Source organism: Volvox carteri (genome assembly GCF_000143455.1).
Source record: "Volvox carteri f. nagariensis unplaced genomic scaffold VOLCAscaffold_56, whole genome shotgun sequence".
NCBI lineage: Eukaryota > Viridiplantae > Chlorophyta > Chlorophyceae > Chlamydomonadales > Volvocaceae > Volvox > Volvox carteri.
This window is the reverse complement of record NW_003307599.1, coordinates 585395-603834: the sequence shown is the minus strand read 5'-3', so window position 1 is coordinate 603834 and position 18440 is coordinate 585395. Positions and strand designations below refer to the sequence as shown.

The 18440-nt window shown below is 56.1% G+C and overlaps 1 protein-coding gene across 1 annotated transcript; it reads right to left on the bottom strand.

Annotated features, from left to right (window-relative positions):
* Window positions 1-2019: 2019 nt before the first annotated feature.
* Window positions 2020-18440, bottom strand: VOLCADRAFT_119253 (uncharacterized protein; the record flags this gene model as incomplete). Its single annotated transcript, XM_002955926.1, has 23 exons — window positions 2020-2147; window positions 2505-2674; window positions 3957-4217; window positions 4643-6482; window positions 7318-7938; window positions 8176-8249; window positions 8508-8672; window positions 9175-9290; window positions 9648-9808; window positions 10329-10468; window positions 10799-10942; window positions 11455-11663; window positions 11961-11964; window positions 12029-12064; window positions 12355-12437; window positions 12849-13008; window positions 13286-13366; window positions 13914-14114; window positions 14792-14820; window positions 16980-17138; window positions 17245-17267; window positions 17874-18022; window positions 18366-18440. Coding segments are annotated over 23 exons (5029 nt in total), but the record flags the coding sequence as incomplete, so codon positions are not given.

The window sequence follows — 18440 nt, the reverse complement described above, 5'->3', positions numbered from 1 at the left end:
CTGCGTCGATGTTCCGTTGTGCATTAACTGATTCAGTGGAAAGCTCCCGGGCGGCGGCGCGGTACCGGGAAAGGAGTACGGAAACCTCTTTTGCCGTACCGGTGAGGGTGGAGTGCAGAGGCCTGGCGGAGAGCATGACGCACCAAGTTCCAAACACACGTCGCACATACATACATACATACATACACATGTACGACATATTCGCGCTGACAAGATGGAAATTTACATATATGATTATTAGTAACAACTATACGAAGCAAACAAACCAAACAGAACCGAGCATTCCCCTCTCTATCCCTTACCTACCCTCCCCAACCTTTACCCTCCCCACCCCTCTATCCTCCCCTCACCTACCCCTCTATCCTCCCCCCACCTACCCCTCTATCCTCCCCCCACCTACCCCTCTATCCTCCCCTCACCTACCCCTCTATCCTCCCCCCACCTACCCCTCTATCCTCCCCCCACCTACCCCTCTATCCTCCCCCCACCTACCCCTCTATCCTCCCCCCACCTACCCCTCTATCCTCCCCCCACCTACCCCTCTATCCTCCCCCCACCTACCCCTCTATCCTCCCCCCACCGACCCCTCTATCCTCCCCCCACCTACCACCCTCTCTACCCAGCCAACGCAACCGCCAACCTGTGCGCCTGCTCAATCACGGAGGGGATCCTCATCAGCGCCTCCCCTGCCGTACGGAGCTCGCCGTCGTCGCTTTCCAACCCCAACAACCTGACCCGGGAGGCTGCGGACATGGCGGCGGAGTAGGCAGCTTCAGCCGCACCCAAAGCGGACAGGAGCGAAGCGAGCCCCTCGAGAATCCTGGATCAAAAATTCAAATTTGGTTGGATCCAGGGTTCGGTTCAAAATGTTTCCAGGTTTAGGCTCGGATTTTCAAACGCAGATTTGGGTTGTTAGTATATGCAGGTTTGAGTTTCGGTTTGGGACGATGAGACGATGACAAAAAGGTAGTTGGGCAGTTGGATTTGGAACTAGGGGGAAGGGGAGGAGGCGGTTGCCTTTTTCCCGCCTTTTTTCCCGCTTGGAGCCCAAACCGGACTCCGCTTACCTACCTCCCACATCCCAACACCAACGACCCCCCAGAACCAGCGCTGCTCGCCTTCTTCTTGTGCTGCTCCCTCACCCTCACCTGCAACTGTTCTCCAGCCGCTCCGTAATCCTGCCCGCCATCTCCCGATTCACCCGACTCTCCTCCTCTACGTCATCCTCAATGGCCGCCAACGCCGCTCGTTGCCGCGCAATCTCCGCGTCAAAAGTACTGATTGACGAAACCGAAGCTAATAACATCTGCTCTGACAGGACGCTAAAGCCCCCGCTCAGACGGCATCCTATCCCAGAAGCGGCTGCGCCTGCGGCGGCGCCGCAACCTGGTCCGTGCGGTCCGTGCAAAGGGCCTGCGCCGGGACCCCAAAGTCCGTTAGCGATACCGTTGATACCGTTGCTGCCGTGACCGTTGATGAAGCCGTTGGTGCCGGTAACTGATACCGTACAGCCGCCGCTGGACCTTCTGCAGCTCTGCCCGTCCTCGGAAGCAGCGCCCGCTGCGACGACGGCCGCCGCGGCAGCTATTTTTTTGTGTATGTGTGTGTGTGTTGGGGGGGAGTGTAGACGGGATGAGGATGACATGGGGATGGGGGAACGCGGAGGTGTTGGGAGGAAGGAAACCATTAGCATGAGGAGAGAAAAAGAAAACCCTGGAAGGTGTGAATGGTTGGGGCTGTCGGGGCTAGGTGACGGGGGGAGAGGTTGAGAGGATGCGTTGGGTGGGGAGGAGGCGGAGTGCTAAACCTGAAGCCGGGTGGCAAGAAGAAGAAGAAGAAGAAGAAGATGATGATGATGATGATGATGATGATGATGATGATGATGATGATGATGAAGGAACGGGGAAGGACGGAGGGACCCCAAACTGGCACGTGGCATGTGTGCGGTTTGGTTTTTACAGAACGGCTTGGTGTTGAGCTGAGGCATGTCGACACGTAGGCACGCACGCACACACGCACCTGACGCGTAGCTTTCGCTGAGACCCCCGCACGAGGCAACGTCCATTTCCCGTCGCGCGGCTCGTGCAACGCTTACGTTGCGGGTGATTTGGCTAATGTCAAATGGCTCAGTGAACTTGGGGCTAGCCCTGTTGAGGAATTAGGTTATGGGGGAGAAGGGGGCAACGAGTGAGGGGGAGAACGAGGAGAACATGGTGAGGAAGGGTATCAACCGCATTTGCGCGGGAGTGCGGTTGGGCTGCATTATGGCGGCGGAGTGCCGTTATGAGGTAGGAGATGTGGTGGGGTTGCTGTCAGGTCTGGGGGAAGGGGTTTCCCTAGGTTTGGTGCATCCTCTTATGCAAACGGCATCGGCAGAAGTAACTGCCAAGGTTCCGTGCTCTGCCGGCCCACTTCGACCCTATCGCGATTTGGGCACCATGTGAGTTCTCTAGCAACGATGCGTAGTGTTTAGGATTTCATTATGCTGTTGGAAACTGGCGTACTTGACCAGCATCTCCGCGAGGACGTTTTCATCCAGCTCCTCCAGGTCGTGGCTAATGTCGTAATTCGGACTCTTTGGAGCGCCTTTTTTAATGCTTATAGGTGGGCTCCTGCCCGCCGAGGCCAAGTCGTTCACGTCAGGACGACGAGGTGAAACCAAGCGAGGAGTATCCTACAAAGGGTTCCAAAAGGTAATGAAGCTACCCAAATCATAATTGCCTATGTTCCGCGGCCGCTCCAAAGCACACCTCGCCGCTCGGTGCAAAAGCTGGAGCTAAAGGGACGTCTTGTTCCATTAAGGCATCAGAATGTTCCATGACTATTGGTTCCTTACTTGGAGAGTTGAATACACTGAGCGTCTAATATCTAGAGCTAACTGGCAAGTGAAATTTGACAAAGAAACGATTCGTGGGTTTCTAAACTGTTAAATTTATGAAATAGCCTACAATAATCGAAGATAAAATTTCTTATGCACACGCGTTGCTGTCGATACGAGCACTTTTCCTCCCACCTTGACTTGGATGGAAGTACTAGGACGAATGGGCTATGCATCTATATTCATTTGTATGGCTGCAAATAAGGCTATTGCGTTCCCGTTGAACTAGGCAGCCTCAACCTAGCGGACTCGGCAGCACGTGTTGGGGCGCAAGGCTCGGTTTTAACGGCTTCAAACATACGGCAAAATATTTGACCTGGGCACCGCAGCAGATTACACCTCCAAAGGTGCAGGATGTACAATACACTGTTATTGAGGTAGTCTTCAAACTAATCCTTTGTGTGATCCCTTTGGACTAATTTGCAGCCAGACAACCAGGGCAACCCACTAATTTGGCGGTTCAAAACGTTAAAAGCCCCTCTCCCGCTCCAGTCCTTCGTTACACAGACATCCTGCAAATGCGCAAACTAACCCAAGCCTAATGCAACCTCGCTTTTTCTGCGTTGTGCGCCGACCCGCCTCCACCTTTACTTGACAAACCACTTCCGGCTTCAGAAACCTTGCATCCTTGCGGGATCCGTCTGTCCTTCAAATATAAGAATACTGTTACCAAAAGCGTTTTCCTCCCCCCCGCCATCAACTGACAAAAGGACTTTCCCAGCGCGCCGCTGCACTCGCCGCGCCCGCCACGCGCCCGCCCGGCAGCCAATACATCAGAGGCACCTTTCAATCTCTCCCTCCCCCTTCACATCCCCAACCCACCCCAAAAACCACCACCACCACCACCACCACCAACAACAACAAAACGACCTTTTTATTCAATTTCCTCGCCTCCCCTTTACCACCAAACCCACAACCAGTCCAAAAGCCCCGTCTCCGCCCCAGCAGCTCCATGTCCATGCACCCCTCCCCCTCCAACTCTAGCAGTTATCCCAAAAATCCACTCCCGCAGCTGCTGTGCAACCGGCCGGTGCGCGGGATCCATCGCCTCCTGTACCACTGCCCAAACGAACCCCACCATCGCCGCGCGACCAAGCCACCGATGCGCCCGCGGGCTCATGAGCAACCCCCGCGTCCTCATGCGCGGTTGAATTTGGCGGTGTATCGCCGTCAGCAATACGACCAAAGCGAACGCGGAGGGAATGCTGAGAGGATGGTGTAGGGCTTGCTGGTACAGGGTCAGTTGGGAACGGTTGACAGTTTCTTGGTAAAGCCCGGCAGTTAGGCCGAGCAGGGCCAGGCGGCCGTTGAGGAGCTCAACGGGACGCCAGAGGGCGGTCTGTGGAGAGGGCGGCGAGGGGAGAAGATGGGCGGGGTGCCGGGGTAAGACGAACCACTGACGATTGAAACAGCAGATACCAGAGATATGGGGGACAACATGGGTTGGCTTGGGGAAAATAGGAAATGGAAGCGTAAACCATTAGTTGAGAAGAAAAGGAAGAAAAACGAAAAACGTTTTTTCATGAATTTGCAACCCCAATCCAAGCAAGCAAAAAACGTAATGCGCCGCCTAGGCGCTATAAAACCACACTCCTCGTTTTTCTACAAAACCACTTTCACACCGGAAACAGCTCCGAAACCAACGGCCCTTACCAAGTAACCAACCAACCAACCAACCAACCAAACCCAACAGGCGCAACGTTCCTAAGCGCCTGAAGGCTCTGCTTTCCCCCCCGGACCACCACTGCCACGCCCTCTTCTTACTTGCGCACGCAGCAGCTGTAGCTGAATGCGCAGCACCTGCAGCTGTAGCGCCAGGTGCGCCACAGGGTGCGCCTCCACCCACTCCTCCAGCCGCGCGGCCAGTAACGCCTGGTCTTCAGACGCCTCCTCTATCCGACGAAGCGCCTCATGCGCCTGATCGATGCTGTGAATCCGGCCGCCGCCGCCGCCGCCGCCGTCGACCTCCATCCTGCCGCCGCCAGTCAGCGGGGACGGTGCCGGCGCCGCTACACCGTCGCTGCCGTCGACAGTTAAGCTATCATCTCCGCTGCCGGTCCTGGCGTCGGGTCTTTTGCACCCGCTGCCGTTTGGCTGCTGCTGCGGCGGCGGTGGTGGCGGTGGCGGCGCCGACACCTGAGGGCCGTTAGCCGCCGTACCTGCCCTCAGCGGCGGTGGTTTTCTAGCGGCCAGGTGCCGCAGTGCGAAGCCGAGCAGGCTGGCGGCGGGCCAAGGCACGCCTCGCAGTGCCAGCGGCGGCAGTAGCGGGCCAAAAGGCCGCCAAGCTCGTCCATGTGGCGCTGCTACTGCTTCAGCTGTTAGCTCCTGCGCCGTTGCCTGGCCTCGTTCCAATGCCGTACCTTCCGATGGCGCCGCCACTGATTCAGCGCCCGGAGCCTCACACTGTCGCCGCCGCTGGTGCTGCTGCTTAGCGTCGCTGATGGGAACGACCCGCGGCGGCAGCGGCAAGGCACCCGCCGGCCGGTGACGGCCACGCTGCTGCTGCTGCTGCTGCTGCTGCGGCGGCGGCGGCGGCTCGGGCTCCCGTGTGGTGGCGGCGGCAGCCTTGGATGCAGATTCGCGAATGGGCGGTGGGAACCGGGCCGCTGCCGCTGCTGCTGCAGCCACCTCTGTCTGCTGCGCCATCCCGCCATCGCTTCTCGCCGCCGCCGCCGCCGCCGCCGCCCCCATGGCGGCGTTGTCAACGCCGCCGCCAAGGCCCGGCTGCAGCAGCAGCCTGAAACGCTGTCCCAGCGCCCGTGGTGGCCGTGACCCGCGTGGCAGTAGCGTCTGGCCGTTGGTAGCGTCAGCAGACGCGCCAAATGATGCCATTGGGCCCGCCGTACAACCAACGTCCATGCCGTCGCGATGCTGCTCTCCGTCGGCGTCCGCGCTGCCGAGGCCGTCTGTGTCTTCCTTTTCTCTTGCTATAATGCCGCCGCTGCCGCCGCCGCTGCCGCCGCCGCTGCCGTCAACGTCGCCGCCGCCGGTTACGTTAGTAATGTTCACGCCGCCGGTGGAATCCTGGTACATGCTGTTCCAGCGAGCTGTCCGGAGAGAGCGGTGGTGCATGAGGTGCTGCTGGAGGGCCTCCCGCGCCGCCGCAACGGGCGGAGTTACGGCAGTCGCGCGTCCGTTTGGAAGCGCGTCCGCCGGGTCACCCGGCAAGGGCCGCTGTTTTTGCCGTTGCTGTTGATAGGCGAGTTCGCTATCTGCACTATTTTTCGCGGCTTGGATAGAGCCCGAATGGTCCGCATTTACAACAGCTGCTGAGAAGTTTCCCGAAACGATTTGTTGGATTTGAAGTTCCTCGACTTTATCAGATCTGAAATCTTTCTCAATTGCAGCAGTTTCACCGATGCCGTGAAGAAGTCCTGAATGTTCGGAGCGCGTGACGTCAGAGCTGCTTGGCGTGACCTCAGAAGAACGCAAAGCAAAAGCCTCCGTGAACAGTGCAGCATCTCCGAAATCGTCCTTGCTTGCGTCTCCGGAATTTAAAGGAGCTGAGGTGCTGGTGGCGTCGCGAAAGGCGGCAGGAGCTGCGACTGGAGGAACACGCGCCTGAGAGCTTCTGAAGCTGTGCAAAAGGCCGCCGTTTGCGCTGCTGCATCGGGAGCAGCACAGAGGACGATTAAGAGGACGATTATGACTCAACCACATCTAGCTATGGATAGCTTGTATGGTCTGCTTGTGTTGAAGGTTAAACTGGAAAAGACTTAGCCAGCATGTTTGACTGTTAGCAACTCTTATGAGTTGTGCCACGCAAGCGAATCATCTCCACAATCGTTTTGCACACGGGCACGACAGACAGTTTCTTCTCTCTCGGCGTGAGCAAATCCGATGCATGGGACCCAAGATAAAACTGCTTTCCGTTGGCCACGTTATGCAAATGATGCGCCGATGCATTCCATCTCAAGGGAGAGGTAAAGGATGCAAACTCCTTCCGTTCGTAAGCTATCCAACGCGCATAAAGCCAACTCTTTCCGCACCGACCCGTCCCCTGGGTCAAATCTCTCACATCGCTTCAATAGCAAACAATAAACAACAAGCTAACACCTATTACAGTGATAACCAGCTTTAGCCTACTTATCTTGCATATTTCCAGCCTTGCAGCGTCCAAGTGCGCCACCAGCCTTCCCTCCTAACCCCATTTGTATGACACGTATGAAAGCTTTTAGGGCTTAGATCATTTACTGAGTACTGAACCGTACCACAAGAGAAAGGTGCTGATGCGTCCCGTGCGAGTGTACGAGCGTACGTTACGATGTGGAAATTTACCTTAAGACCCTGTCGTACATGTCATCCCCAGCTGATAAGAAGGTTCCGCTCGACATCCGACACGCCCAAACCGACGCCGCCCAGTGGCACCCCCAAGGTCCACCAACCGCACTGCCGTACTAATTTGTACAGCAAAAAATGCTAGCCCCGCATGCCACCACCGCCCCATCCTCCCCCCGTTCCCCCCGCCGCCGCCCTGGGCGCTCTGGTTCGTGGCTGGCAATAGAATCATCGTCGCCGGCGGCTCTCCAAGCGCCATAATGTACGAATTTCTGGGCTGCCGTACATCCCCCGGCAAGCCGCCGGCCAGCTGTGCTGCCTCCGTCAGCTGCGGCGCAACACCCGCTAGCTGCTTCTGCGGATCTGCCTGTACGAACTGTACGAGCGTCGCCATCGAGTGTCCCTCCACGGCCGCCAGAGACGATCTGTTCACTGGCTGCTGCGTCGTTGCGTTGTACGGCATCTCCGGTTCCCTCCCCGCTGCCGTGGCGGCGGTGGTATTCATTATGGCGGCTCCGAAACCCGCAGGTGCGCCGACGCCGGCAGTTGTGGCGTTGCTGTTCTTCTTTCTAACGTGGGGGTTAGTGGCGTTGGTGTTGTTGCTTGCATTTGTCATACTGGACGCTGGCGGCGACGCGGACACTCCAGCCATCTCCAAAAGATCTAGCAGCTCCGAAGCCGCTTGCAGTACAGTCCAAGTCGCTTGTTGGCTGAGAAGTGTGACCAGCTCGGGCGAATAGTTGGCGGTGTAGGTTGAGATGTGGGGGTATTGGTGCAGGTCGCTGCGAAACAGAGTAGTAAATCAGTTTTTTGGTAGGTTCGGTTTGAAAATTTGAATTTTTGAATCAGTCCAGTTATCGGTTGGGCCTAAATGGATTTGGTTGGATTCGGTTAGGCTAGCTCAGGTACGTTGTGAGAGAGAAAAAAACGAAGATATGTATCATGTCTTTGGGGTGAGCAGCTTTTCCTCATCTTCATGTCAGTTGTTAGTTAGTAGTTGGAAGTTGTTGAAATTTCACCTGCCAGTGTTGTTCCGCTGAAGGTTCAAGAAGGCCTGCGTGTCATTGGGCAGTCTTTGCTCCCACTGGTCAGTCTGTGCAGGTCGGGTGGGTATGTCGAGGGGTGTGTGACGAAGGGGTGTGGTTTATCGTTGATGGGTTAAGGGTGGAATGGAGACACGGATTGGGTTATGGGAAGTACGGCGTGGAGTTACGAGATCGTCTGGATGGGAACAACCACCAACTAACCAATCGCGATGTCGTAACGTAGTATACAAGCGTTACACCAACCAACGGTACCAACCGCTCGAAAAAAGACAGATACAGGAGCCCTGGACCCCACATCGGCGTACCTTCATATTGAAGATCCATAACACCTCAACCACCCAACCGCCAATAACGGCTTGTGAAGGATTCGACAGCACCGGGTACGACGCTCGGTGAATGGCAGGCTGCCCATATGTTAACCCGCCACGCAGCGTGTCGTACAGCTCGTCGTACCCTTCTCGCGGGAATACCTGAGAATGCATGTACGATTATCTGACAGTACGGATGCCGCCGCGGTTTCGTCGTTGGGGGTTTTGGGAACCGGGTGCAGCTGTGTGCGTGCGTGTGTGTTTTTCGTTTCCCCTCTTTGCACAACCTGAACCCCGGCCTGTGCCTACTAGCCGTTCCTCCCAGCAGCCAACCGCTGCCACATCAGCCAACCGGCCAGTCACCAAGACAGGCAGACAGCAACGCAGACAGACGGACAGACGGATGGACAGACAGACGGACAGACAGACGGACAGACATGCGGACAGACAACCAGCAGAAAAGGCAGCGGATAACACGATAACTTGACGTAACGCTAACACCACTCACTACAGGCAGTCCACTTTCCCAACCGACAGCGCAACCACCCCTCCATCCAACCACCTAACCACCCAGTACATATCGCCACCCAACCGCCCTAAAACCCCGAAGTACACAAAACCCCCATTACCCAACTACCCAACCACCTAACAACTAACGGCCTACCTGTAAGGCACGGTTAAAGACGTCGGGTTGAACACCCGTGAGTCCGCCTTTGAGTCCCTTATAGCTGGTTGCATTTAGAGGTACGGCACCAAACAATCCGGCGACGTCGTACTGGGCTACAGGAAGAGAGCGTGAAAGAGGGGGACGGCGCGTGAGTGGACGGGGTAAAAGGAAATAAAAACACATACACTTGGGAAGGCGTGAGCCCATATAGGAAAAAGGTGGGTGGCAGAGGTGAGATGATAGTGCTGATGGCCGTGGATAATGCGCGTGTACTGCCAGGGTGGTGGTTGTGAGTGTGAAAATGAAGTAAAATGAACAACGTCCTTGTTCTAAGACCAGAGGACGACGAGAAGGTGATAACCTTATTCCCTCACCTCTCCCCCCAACCCCCAAACTCTCCCCGGCCCTCGCTATGTATACCTCTTCCCCACCCTAACCCTAACCCTCTGCCCCCTCTGCCGCCTCCTCACCCACGGCCCAGTCCGCGGGGCTTCGGTCGGCGGCGTGCAGCGCGGCCGTACACGCCACAATGTGGGTTACACGGCGTCGCAACAGCGGGGTAATGGCGAGGTTGTCGCTCCCCGCACCGTCCGCGAAGGAAAGAATGCCGCCCGTGTAGTTTGCGGGGTTCCTGATACGGCAGTACGATTGGGGTTTCGGAGATATGTGGGACGACGTAATATACGATGGCGTAGTCGGATGGAGAGTAATGCGGCCTTACGGGCCTTATGTACCCGCAACTGGGGTGAAACCGCTTTAGGCTTTAGGCTTTAGGAACTCAAATTGGTGGTACAATACAATGTGATGCGACCGGCAGCTTGAAGAAAAAAAGCAAGATACCAACGGGGCGTGCATATGTGCACGTAATTTGTGTGTGTGTATGTATGTATGTTGTTACAGGGTGGTTAACTTCGCCAGCGGCCCCCTTTCCCTTGGAGGCAGTTCCCTGCTCTCCCCTGCTAGAGGGGCACCCTAATCCGTCACCCCATCCGACTTCAGAATGTATTCGTTGGGTTCGGCAACTCACCACCAGCATCCAACCAAATCTCTCGGATCAACGGCGCCACAACTTAGTTCCTGGTCAGCTCGCAAGTATGTATGCATGTATGTACGTATGTATGTATCAACCCACCGACCCACACCGACCTTACCAGTAATCTAGTCGCTCGGTGCCGGTGAGCGCGAAACCCGCACTGCTCGAAGGTCGTACACCTTGCGACACGAAACTGGACGAGATACCTAGGTAGGTGGCTAGGGGAACCAGCTTGGTTGGCGTTACGTTGACGGGGCCCTGTGTGAGTTGGTGTGTAGGTGGGTGGGTGGGTGGGTGAGTTGGTGGGTAGGTAGGTGGGTGGGTGGGTGGGTGGGTGGGTGGGTGGGTAGGGGGCATGTGGATGAGCTGCTGCGGGTGAGATGAAAACACGTGCATGTGATGCGTGTATGTATGTCTGTGTATGGCAGTATGTGTATCTGTCAGCTTGCTGTGGGGTTAACCTGTCTCCATACCTCCATCCGTCTGCTTGTTTGCATCAATGTGCCGTTACTGTTTACCTAGCACGTTTTCTTTATCTGTACGCATGTTATACTATCCGTACGCAGATGTACGGATCACGTCCGTCACCTGAAGTCCAACCGCCGAGGCGTTGGGGGCCGGGTGGTCCCCAGGCGGGGGGCTGTTGAATCCCAGCGGCTCCATAAAACCCGGACCTAGCGGCGGCGAGACGGTGAAGTTGCGAGCAGGGTCGCCCACGTACAGTGGTGTGGCCTGTGAGGAGGAGGGGTGACCGACCGACAGACCGACAGACGGACGGACGGACAAGTGGATGGATAGACGGACAGAGGAACGGTCGCCGACGGCCGGGCAAACATGCTACGACATGATGAAGGACTTGTGTGTTCGGTGTGAAAATTTCGCAACCATTCCTGATCGGGAGCATGTAGTTTATTAAAGCTAGCTGTGACTCGTGTTGGGAACTGCGAGTGCAAGGCAGGTCGCTAGAATCACGTCCAACCACTGTCCTTCCCCTCCCCCTCCCTTCCCCCCTTCACACCTCACACCCCTGTCGCGGCGTCAGTCATAATTTGCTTGGGTTTGATTGACTTTATGGCTTCTGGTCTTCGGGCGCTAAGAATATGAAAACCTAAAACCGTAAAAGTAAACCAGTTTAAAACCACCACATCCACGGAGCAGCTCGTACAGCAGTTCGTACAGTATGCCGTGCAAGTGGTGAGGTTGTATGATTTGTCGTACAGATGTACGGTCCAGGGGTTCCTCACCTCGAAAGGGTAAAAGACTTGCTCCGTGTCTACCCTCATGATGGAGCCCAGGACGATGGGATACGGACTGGTAAAAACCGTCAACCGCCAACCGCCAATCGTTAGCAGCACAGCCGCAGCCAGCGAAAAACACAGTGGGAGCAAAAAACGTAATCGTGGGACGGATGCCAGCCGGCAAGAAGCGCGAACATTAGGACCATGCTTCATAGCTACGTGCGCGTAGCAGAAGCAGAAGCAACAGCAACAGCAACAGCAACAGCAACAGCAGCGAACAAACCAAACCCAAGCACAAAACTAACCGTCAACCGCCCAGCACCAACCTCCAACCGTCAAGCAGCCTTGCGTGTCCCACCGCTTTCACGCGGCGCGGACTATTTCTCTAGTACTATTTCTCACGCACGCGCGCACTCACACACGCACACACTTACACACGCACTCAGCCACCAACTGGCCTCGTTGCGTGCTCAGGGCAACCCCCCCCTCCTTAGGTCTGCCACCCCCCTCACCGATCTGGGGTTGTGAGGGCAGCGTAGAGGGGCACTCCCGGGTAGGCTGCCGCCAGCCTGGAGCTGACCTGACCCCGGGTGCCTTGAGCTGTGATGCTGCTGTTCTGCAACGTTTTGAAGGGGTTGGGAGTTTGTGTGTGGGGAAAAAACTTGGGTGTGCGTGTGTGTGTGATGTCCTCGAACGTGTGCGTTAGGTTTGGCAAGAGGCCTGGCAAAACGTAGATGATGGGAATGATGTACGGCGAATGCCGCTACTAGAGGCTTCGTTGAGTACTTTCCATATTTCTACCTTTCACTCAGATCGTTCGTCTTCCCGTCGGGTCGTACGGCAATTGTACGACAATTGGATACGTGTACTACAGGCTATGCGTTTCAAGATGCGCTGCAAAAGCACCTGCAGGTCCAAGCCGTACGGCTCCAGGAAGGCGCGCGCGATAGCCTCCGTCCAGCCACTAAAACTCTCTCGTCCAGGTACGACTGCCGTACACAGAGGACGGCATTCGCGCGGGCGTGTACGGATTTGCAGAGACCCAAAAGCGCGGTTGCATGAGCGCATGGTTGGAGGGCAGGATGCGGAATGCTAAGCAAGATGACAAAACGAAAGAGGGACGAAGGGTCGTCCGGGCCATTCGTACGGCGAATCCTGCCGTACCATCTCTTGCTTGTGGGATCTTTTCTACGTCGCGTCTTGCCAACCAGACATGCCATCCCTGTCCTAACGCACGCATTTAAAGGGCATAGGCCCCTTTTTCCCAACCCATGGTCCTCCGTACAACCAAGTCGTACAGAGGCATTATTCGTACTCATCCGTACCCCACGACATACCAAAGCTCGCATTTTTCCAGCATCCTCCTGATTGCACCCACCATCGCCCCCATCATTACCCACCCAGATCCTCAAGTACGCCCTTAATGGCATCCGCAATGATGGCCTTCGAAGCGAGGGTGGACCCGAAAGACCCCGCGGGCAGGAGGGCGGGGGAGCCCAATGCGTCCCGAGACAGGTTGGAAGGCGGTGCATAGGGTCCCAGAAACGGCCCCACTGGAAACTGCGCCACCCACGTTCCCCGCGTTTTTGTTTGTGTGGAGGAGGGGGACCAGACGGCAGAGCAGTTAACGGTAGTGTGACACAGGTCGGGAAAGGTTTCTTACTTGGTGGTAATGAGGGAAATGCGGCCCTATGTGACATCAAGCGTGAGGAGGAAAAACGAGGAACGGATTGATAGGCCATGTATATCGTGCTGCATGCGTGTCCTTGCCGTACTGCACGGCACCTAACATGGTCGTACATTTTGTACGGCTGCAGTATTGTGCGGTACGACTTACTCCGCCGTACGACATGGCGCCGTTAAACCAGCTGCCGCCGGAGTTTGAGCCCACGTAACGGGACAGCTGCAAAACACCGAGCTGACGGCCCAGTGGTCAGAGGCGGCGAACAAGTAACGCGGCGGCGAAGTAGGCGTCCATGCCGTACACCGTACATGGCAAGGTACATTGCGTCCGTATGTGTGACATGATGGCGGGGTAGTGGTTTTGATGGCGGCAGCGTACAACGGAGGGCGGGTGGAGGGCAAGGCGAGGGGGTGCGCTAATGAATGTCCGCGGTTTTAGGTAGGTTCAGCACCCAGCTCCCATCCTCATGAGCAACACAGTAACAGCAGCAGTAGCAGTGCCTAACAGCAGCAGTAGCAGTGCCTAACAGCAGCAGTAGCAGCACAGTAACAGCAGCAGTAGCAGTGCCTAACAGCAGCAGTAGCAGTGCCTAACAGCAGCAGTAGCAGTGCCTAACAGCAGCAGTAGCAGCAACACCCCCCGGCATCTGCACCAGGGCGCTGTTGCCCTTAAATAAACCTCAAACCGTCAAACCGCCAAACGATAAAACCCTACGCCTTCCACTAGGTTTTAAACTTCACGTTTAAAACCCTAAAACCCTAAAACCCTAAAATCCTCCCACCATGTAAAGCCCTCGGACCCAACCAAGTGCCAGAGTGGCAGCCCTGTAGCCGCCACCGCTGAGCGCTATGGCCAGATTAGGCTTGGCCTGCAGGGCGGGGATGCCCCAGTCACCCAGAGCGCTGAGCTCTGGGTACTCGAAGTTGGGCTGGTCAGAGCCGCTCCAGACGTAGATTGACGCGGGGCTTCTGGGGCGGTATACCTAGGGGGGAATCGTGTATGGCCTGATGTCACTGAGCAGTCGCCAAGGCTAAGAGAACCCTAAGAAATGTAAAGAAATCTGGAAGCCAGCGGTCGCGGGCCCGTAATCATGCGAATTGCAGATCAGTTGAAAATGGTGGGTGCAACAGATGTTGGTAGATGGGGGAGTGCAATGACCAGTTGCATCCCAGAGAGCAGAGACGAAGCTGTTAAAGCAACGTGGACTTATGATGGCTTGCGCTTGCTGCACTTGGCCTAACGCGATTCGGAACATACGGAAATGGATTTTGAACACACTTGTGACACACATACATACATACATACATACATACATACATACATACATACATACATACATACATACATACATACATACATACATACATACATACATACATACATACATACATACATACATACATACATACATACATACATACATACATACATACATACATACATACATACATACATACATACATACATACATACATACATACATACATACATACATACGCACACACACAGATGCACACACGCGCAGATACAAACACACGCAGATACACGCACATAGAGACACACACACACATGCACACACAGACACACACAGACATACATACAGCCCGCGCGTCTAATTTTAAAGTTTAAAGGCACACGCGGGGCCCCCTGCCTCTGCACCTGCTGGGCAGACGCTGTGGGCGCGGCAGCTGCAACGAGGATGAAGAGGAAGGAGGCCGTGGCAGCAGGGGTAGCAGAAACAGTCCGTGTACGCAATGACTTCTCCAGGGGTGGAGCAGGGACACCCCTAGGTCTCCAAGCACTTTGGCTCATGGAGCCAGTGGAACGACCCATGGGTCTTCCTTGCTGCGTGAGTGGCTGCCTGCCTATAGATGAGTGGTAAGACCTGGCCAGACGGGTCAAGGCAGACACGATATGTTTTAAGTGCGGCTTGCTTGCGTGCTTAGAGATTGGATGATTAGCAACGGCGCTCGTGGCAGCAGTAGCGGGCTGGGGCTGCGCGGCGGAGTGCGACGGTGCTCTGCTGTCCGTTGTTTTTTGTCGCTATAATCGTGTCAGCCAGGTAACAATTTACGCTATCGCCAGCTTTGTATCATGCCACGTTACACTGGTTTTTACATCATCATTCGTAGAAATCGTTGATGGCTTTGGCAGCGACGAGTGCTCCTGCAAGCCTGCCCGACCCAAAAGCCGCGATAGCTGAAAGCCCGCTAGCTTCTGTTACGTTCCCTAATCCGTACATGTTACAGATTGAAGACAAACCATGGCAAGCGCGTTCGCTGCGGGCTTTGGGCTTGCCCAGAGGCCACCTCGTCACACCAACGCCATGCCCGCATTTTTCTCAAAAACCTATCCAAAGACATCCGTGTCCAATAGATATCGGGTCGTTGACACGGCTAATTTCCGCGGCGCGAAAGTTAGCAAATGCGGGAGCAACACGTGGCTCTATGCCAGTTCTGTTTAAATCAATCAATGGTCAACTAGATAAAAAGGACATGGCGAGGAAAACCCCACATACAGTGATACGGAAAAGGCCGTCGCTTCAATGTTTCTTTCCCGAGGCGTCAGGTGCGGTAGTTATACAGATGCGTGCTTTGCAAATCGTCCCAAACCAAATCATCACAGCAGCAAATTCACTGGGGCCCTGCCACGCCGGCCGCCGCATCCGCTGCGGGGTTTGCCGTCGACCACGTACTCCGCGCCGCACCAGTCTGAAAAATATTGTTGCACATGTTGCCATGTGCGTATAACCCATTTAAGCAGACATGTCCAGACTCCATACAGATGAGATTTTGTGCGTTTCAGTCGGTAGTGGGCCACATGGTCACTATGGGCAACCGACCGAACGGTTCAGAAATCAGCAGACTTGGCAAACATCTACGTGCCTGTAGCGTCATGCGTAGGGGCTTATAAAGGTCAAGGACTACCGCCGGCGGAGCCAATCAGCAGTTCTTGGGAATAAACAGTCCCAATCGGAAAAAAGGAAACCGGGAAGTATCCAGGAAACACGCTCTCACAAGCCAAGCCAAGACAAGAAAATGCAAAGGTAAAATGATGAAAAGGTAAAATGATGAAAAGAAGGCGAAGAAGAAAAAGGCGAAGAAGAAGCCGGAGATGAAGGCGAAGAAGGACAAGGAAAAGAAGGTGGATGGCTGCTGGCTCGAAAGACCCCCTACCTGACCACGATCGCAGGCCAGGCCCTGTTTCCAGTAGTGGTCTGCAGATAACGGTAGACTTGGCCTAACACAAAGGCGAATCCTCAGGCCCGTATGGTCCGCATCGGCCGCCACAGCTACAGCTACAGCCATTAGGAAAATCTGCACTACCCCACTTGCTACTTTCCCGGCTTTCCTACGAGGCGGCCCACTACTCTTTGACTGACTGCAATGGATGGGCGAAACTAGCCTCACCGCCCGCACCTCACCTCATCCCACCCCACCCCACCTGAACATGTGCAAAAATGAAAAAAACCCATATCACTCCTTTAGCCCCAAACCCCCTCCACTTGCTCATCCATTTCCCGAACACTCATTCGCTCATTCGCTCAACACACGCCCTCCTCCATCCCCTACCCCCCCTACCACCCGCCCACCCGCCCACCCCCGCTTTAAAGGCCGACAGTTGGGTGTTTGCTTCTTGCAAACGGCGACCACTCCCGACGCCTCTCCTCTCCTCTACTCTACTCTACCCTGTCCCCTCTCACGTCCTCGTCCGCATCCTCGTCGTCATTCTCCACCTCCTCATTACAATCATCATCATCATCATCATCATCATCATCGTCATCATCATCGTCATCGTCATCACCGGTACGATGATGACGCCACGCCCGGCGGCCGGCCCCGGTCACCTCCCCGCCCTGCCGCCGCCTTCTGTGCCCTCAACGTCGCTTCAAAGCTATCCAGCTCCTCCTTGGAGAGGCTCTGAAGCCGAGCCACGACCTCCTCCCGGCTCACGGCCCGGCTGCTACCGGGTCCTGAGGCTCCCATTGCCAACGGGCCCATCCCGGCTCCGACGCGGCCCGGCGACCCGGCGGAAGGGCCGGCGGCGCCCCCGCCAGCGACGCCGCTGAAGCCATGCGGGACACGCATGGGTTGTACGGGGCCGGGGCTTACCGGCGGGTGGCGCATGCCGCGGCCTGCATGTGCAGCGGGATGGGGGTGGGGGCCAGGGGTCATGGTTGGGCGTGGATGGAGGCGGGCAGGGGTTTGCGGGAAGGTGGAGGAGGGTCTTCCGGGGGGCAGGTGGACATGTTTGGAATTGCCAGCAGAGGTAGCTGAGCAGGGTTGATGATGACTTGGGGGATGGGCATCGGGTCATCGGTAAGGGACAAATTTAACCCAAACGAGCGGAATCACAGACCCTCGGTGGCGGCTGCAGTGTTCAACACCACGACCACCACCACCACCACCACCACCATCAACAACAACAACTACAACAACAGCAACAGCACCGTCACTACCACCACCACCACCATCAACAACAACAACAACTACAACAACAGCAACAGCACCGTCACCACCACCACCACCACCACCATCAACACCAACTGCAACAACTACAACAACAGCAGCACCGTCACTGCCACTACCATCAACACCAACTGCAACAACAGCAGCAACACCGTCACTACCAAACGCCAACGTTTAATCAGCACAGCACAGCACAGCACAGCCAGGAACAGCGTGTATGCGCTCCGAAAAATAACGCTCCTCTCAGCTACTCAGTTACTCAGCCCCCTCACCGCCCATCCACAAGCCACACACAACCAGCGCCATCACCTGCGCTGAGGGGCCGTGCAAAGGCTGCGGCTCCTGGCGCCGATGCAACTGCCTGCACGTTGAGCTCTCCGTCCGGAAACACGGTGACCTGGTCCATGGACAATTTATCAACCTGGGGCGGGGGAGGGGGAGGGGGGAGGGGAGCGCGGCGGGCCGGGGTGTAATCCCGAACTTGGTGCGGCGTGCGGCCGCGTGGCGGGTTGGGGCCTGCCAGGAGGATATCGAGGGGACGGCGGGAAGCCTTCCGAAGAAAGGACGAGAGGCTGTCTCTGTCTCTGTTTCCTCACTTCCACCCCCCACATGAGGTCTGATATCGGTTGTCTGAAGGGCTTGACCCCACGTAACACAAACGGTAACGTATCACAGCGAAAAGACGTATAACGTAACGTAAGGGAACGGTAATGTAACGCAAAGCGGTAACGTAACGCTTCGTTCGAATCTCTCCCGCGTCTCACCTGGTAGAGCAGGTTGGGGTCCCGCACCGCCGCCGCCTGACCCGGGGGTCCACCCTCGAGGAGGTCTTGCTTCAT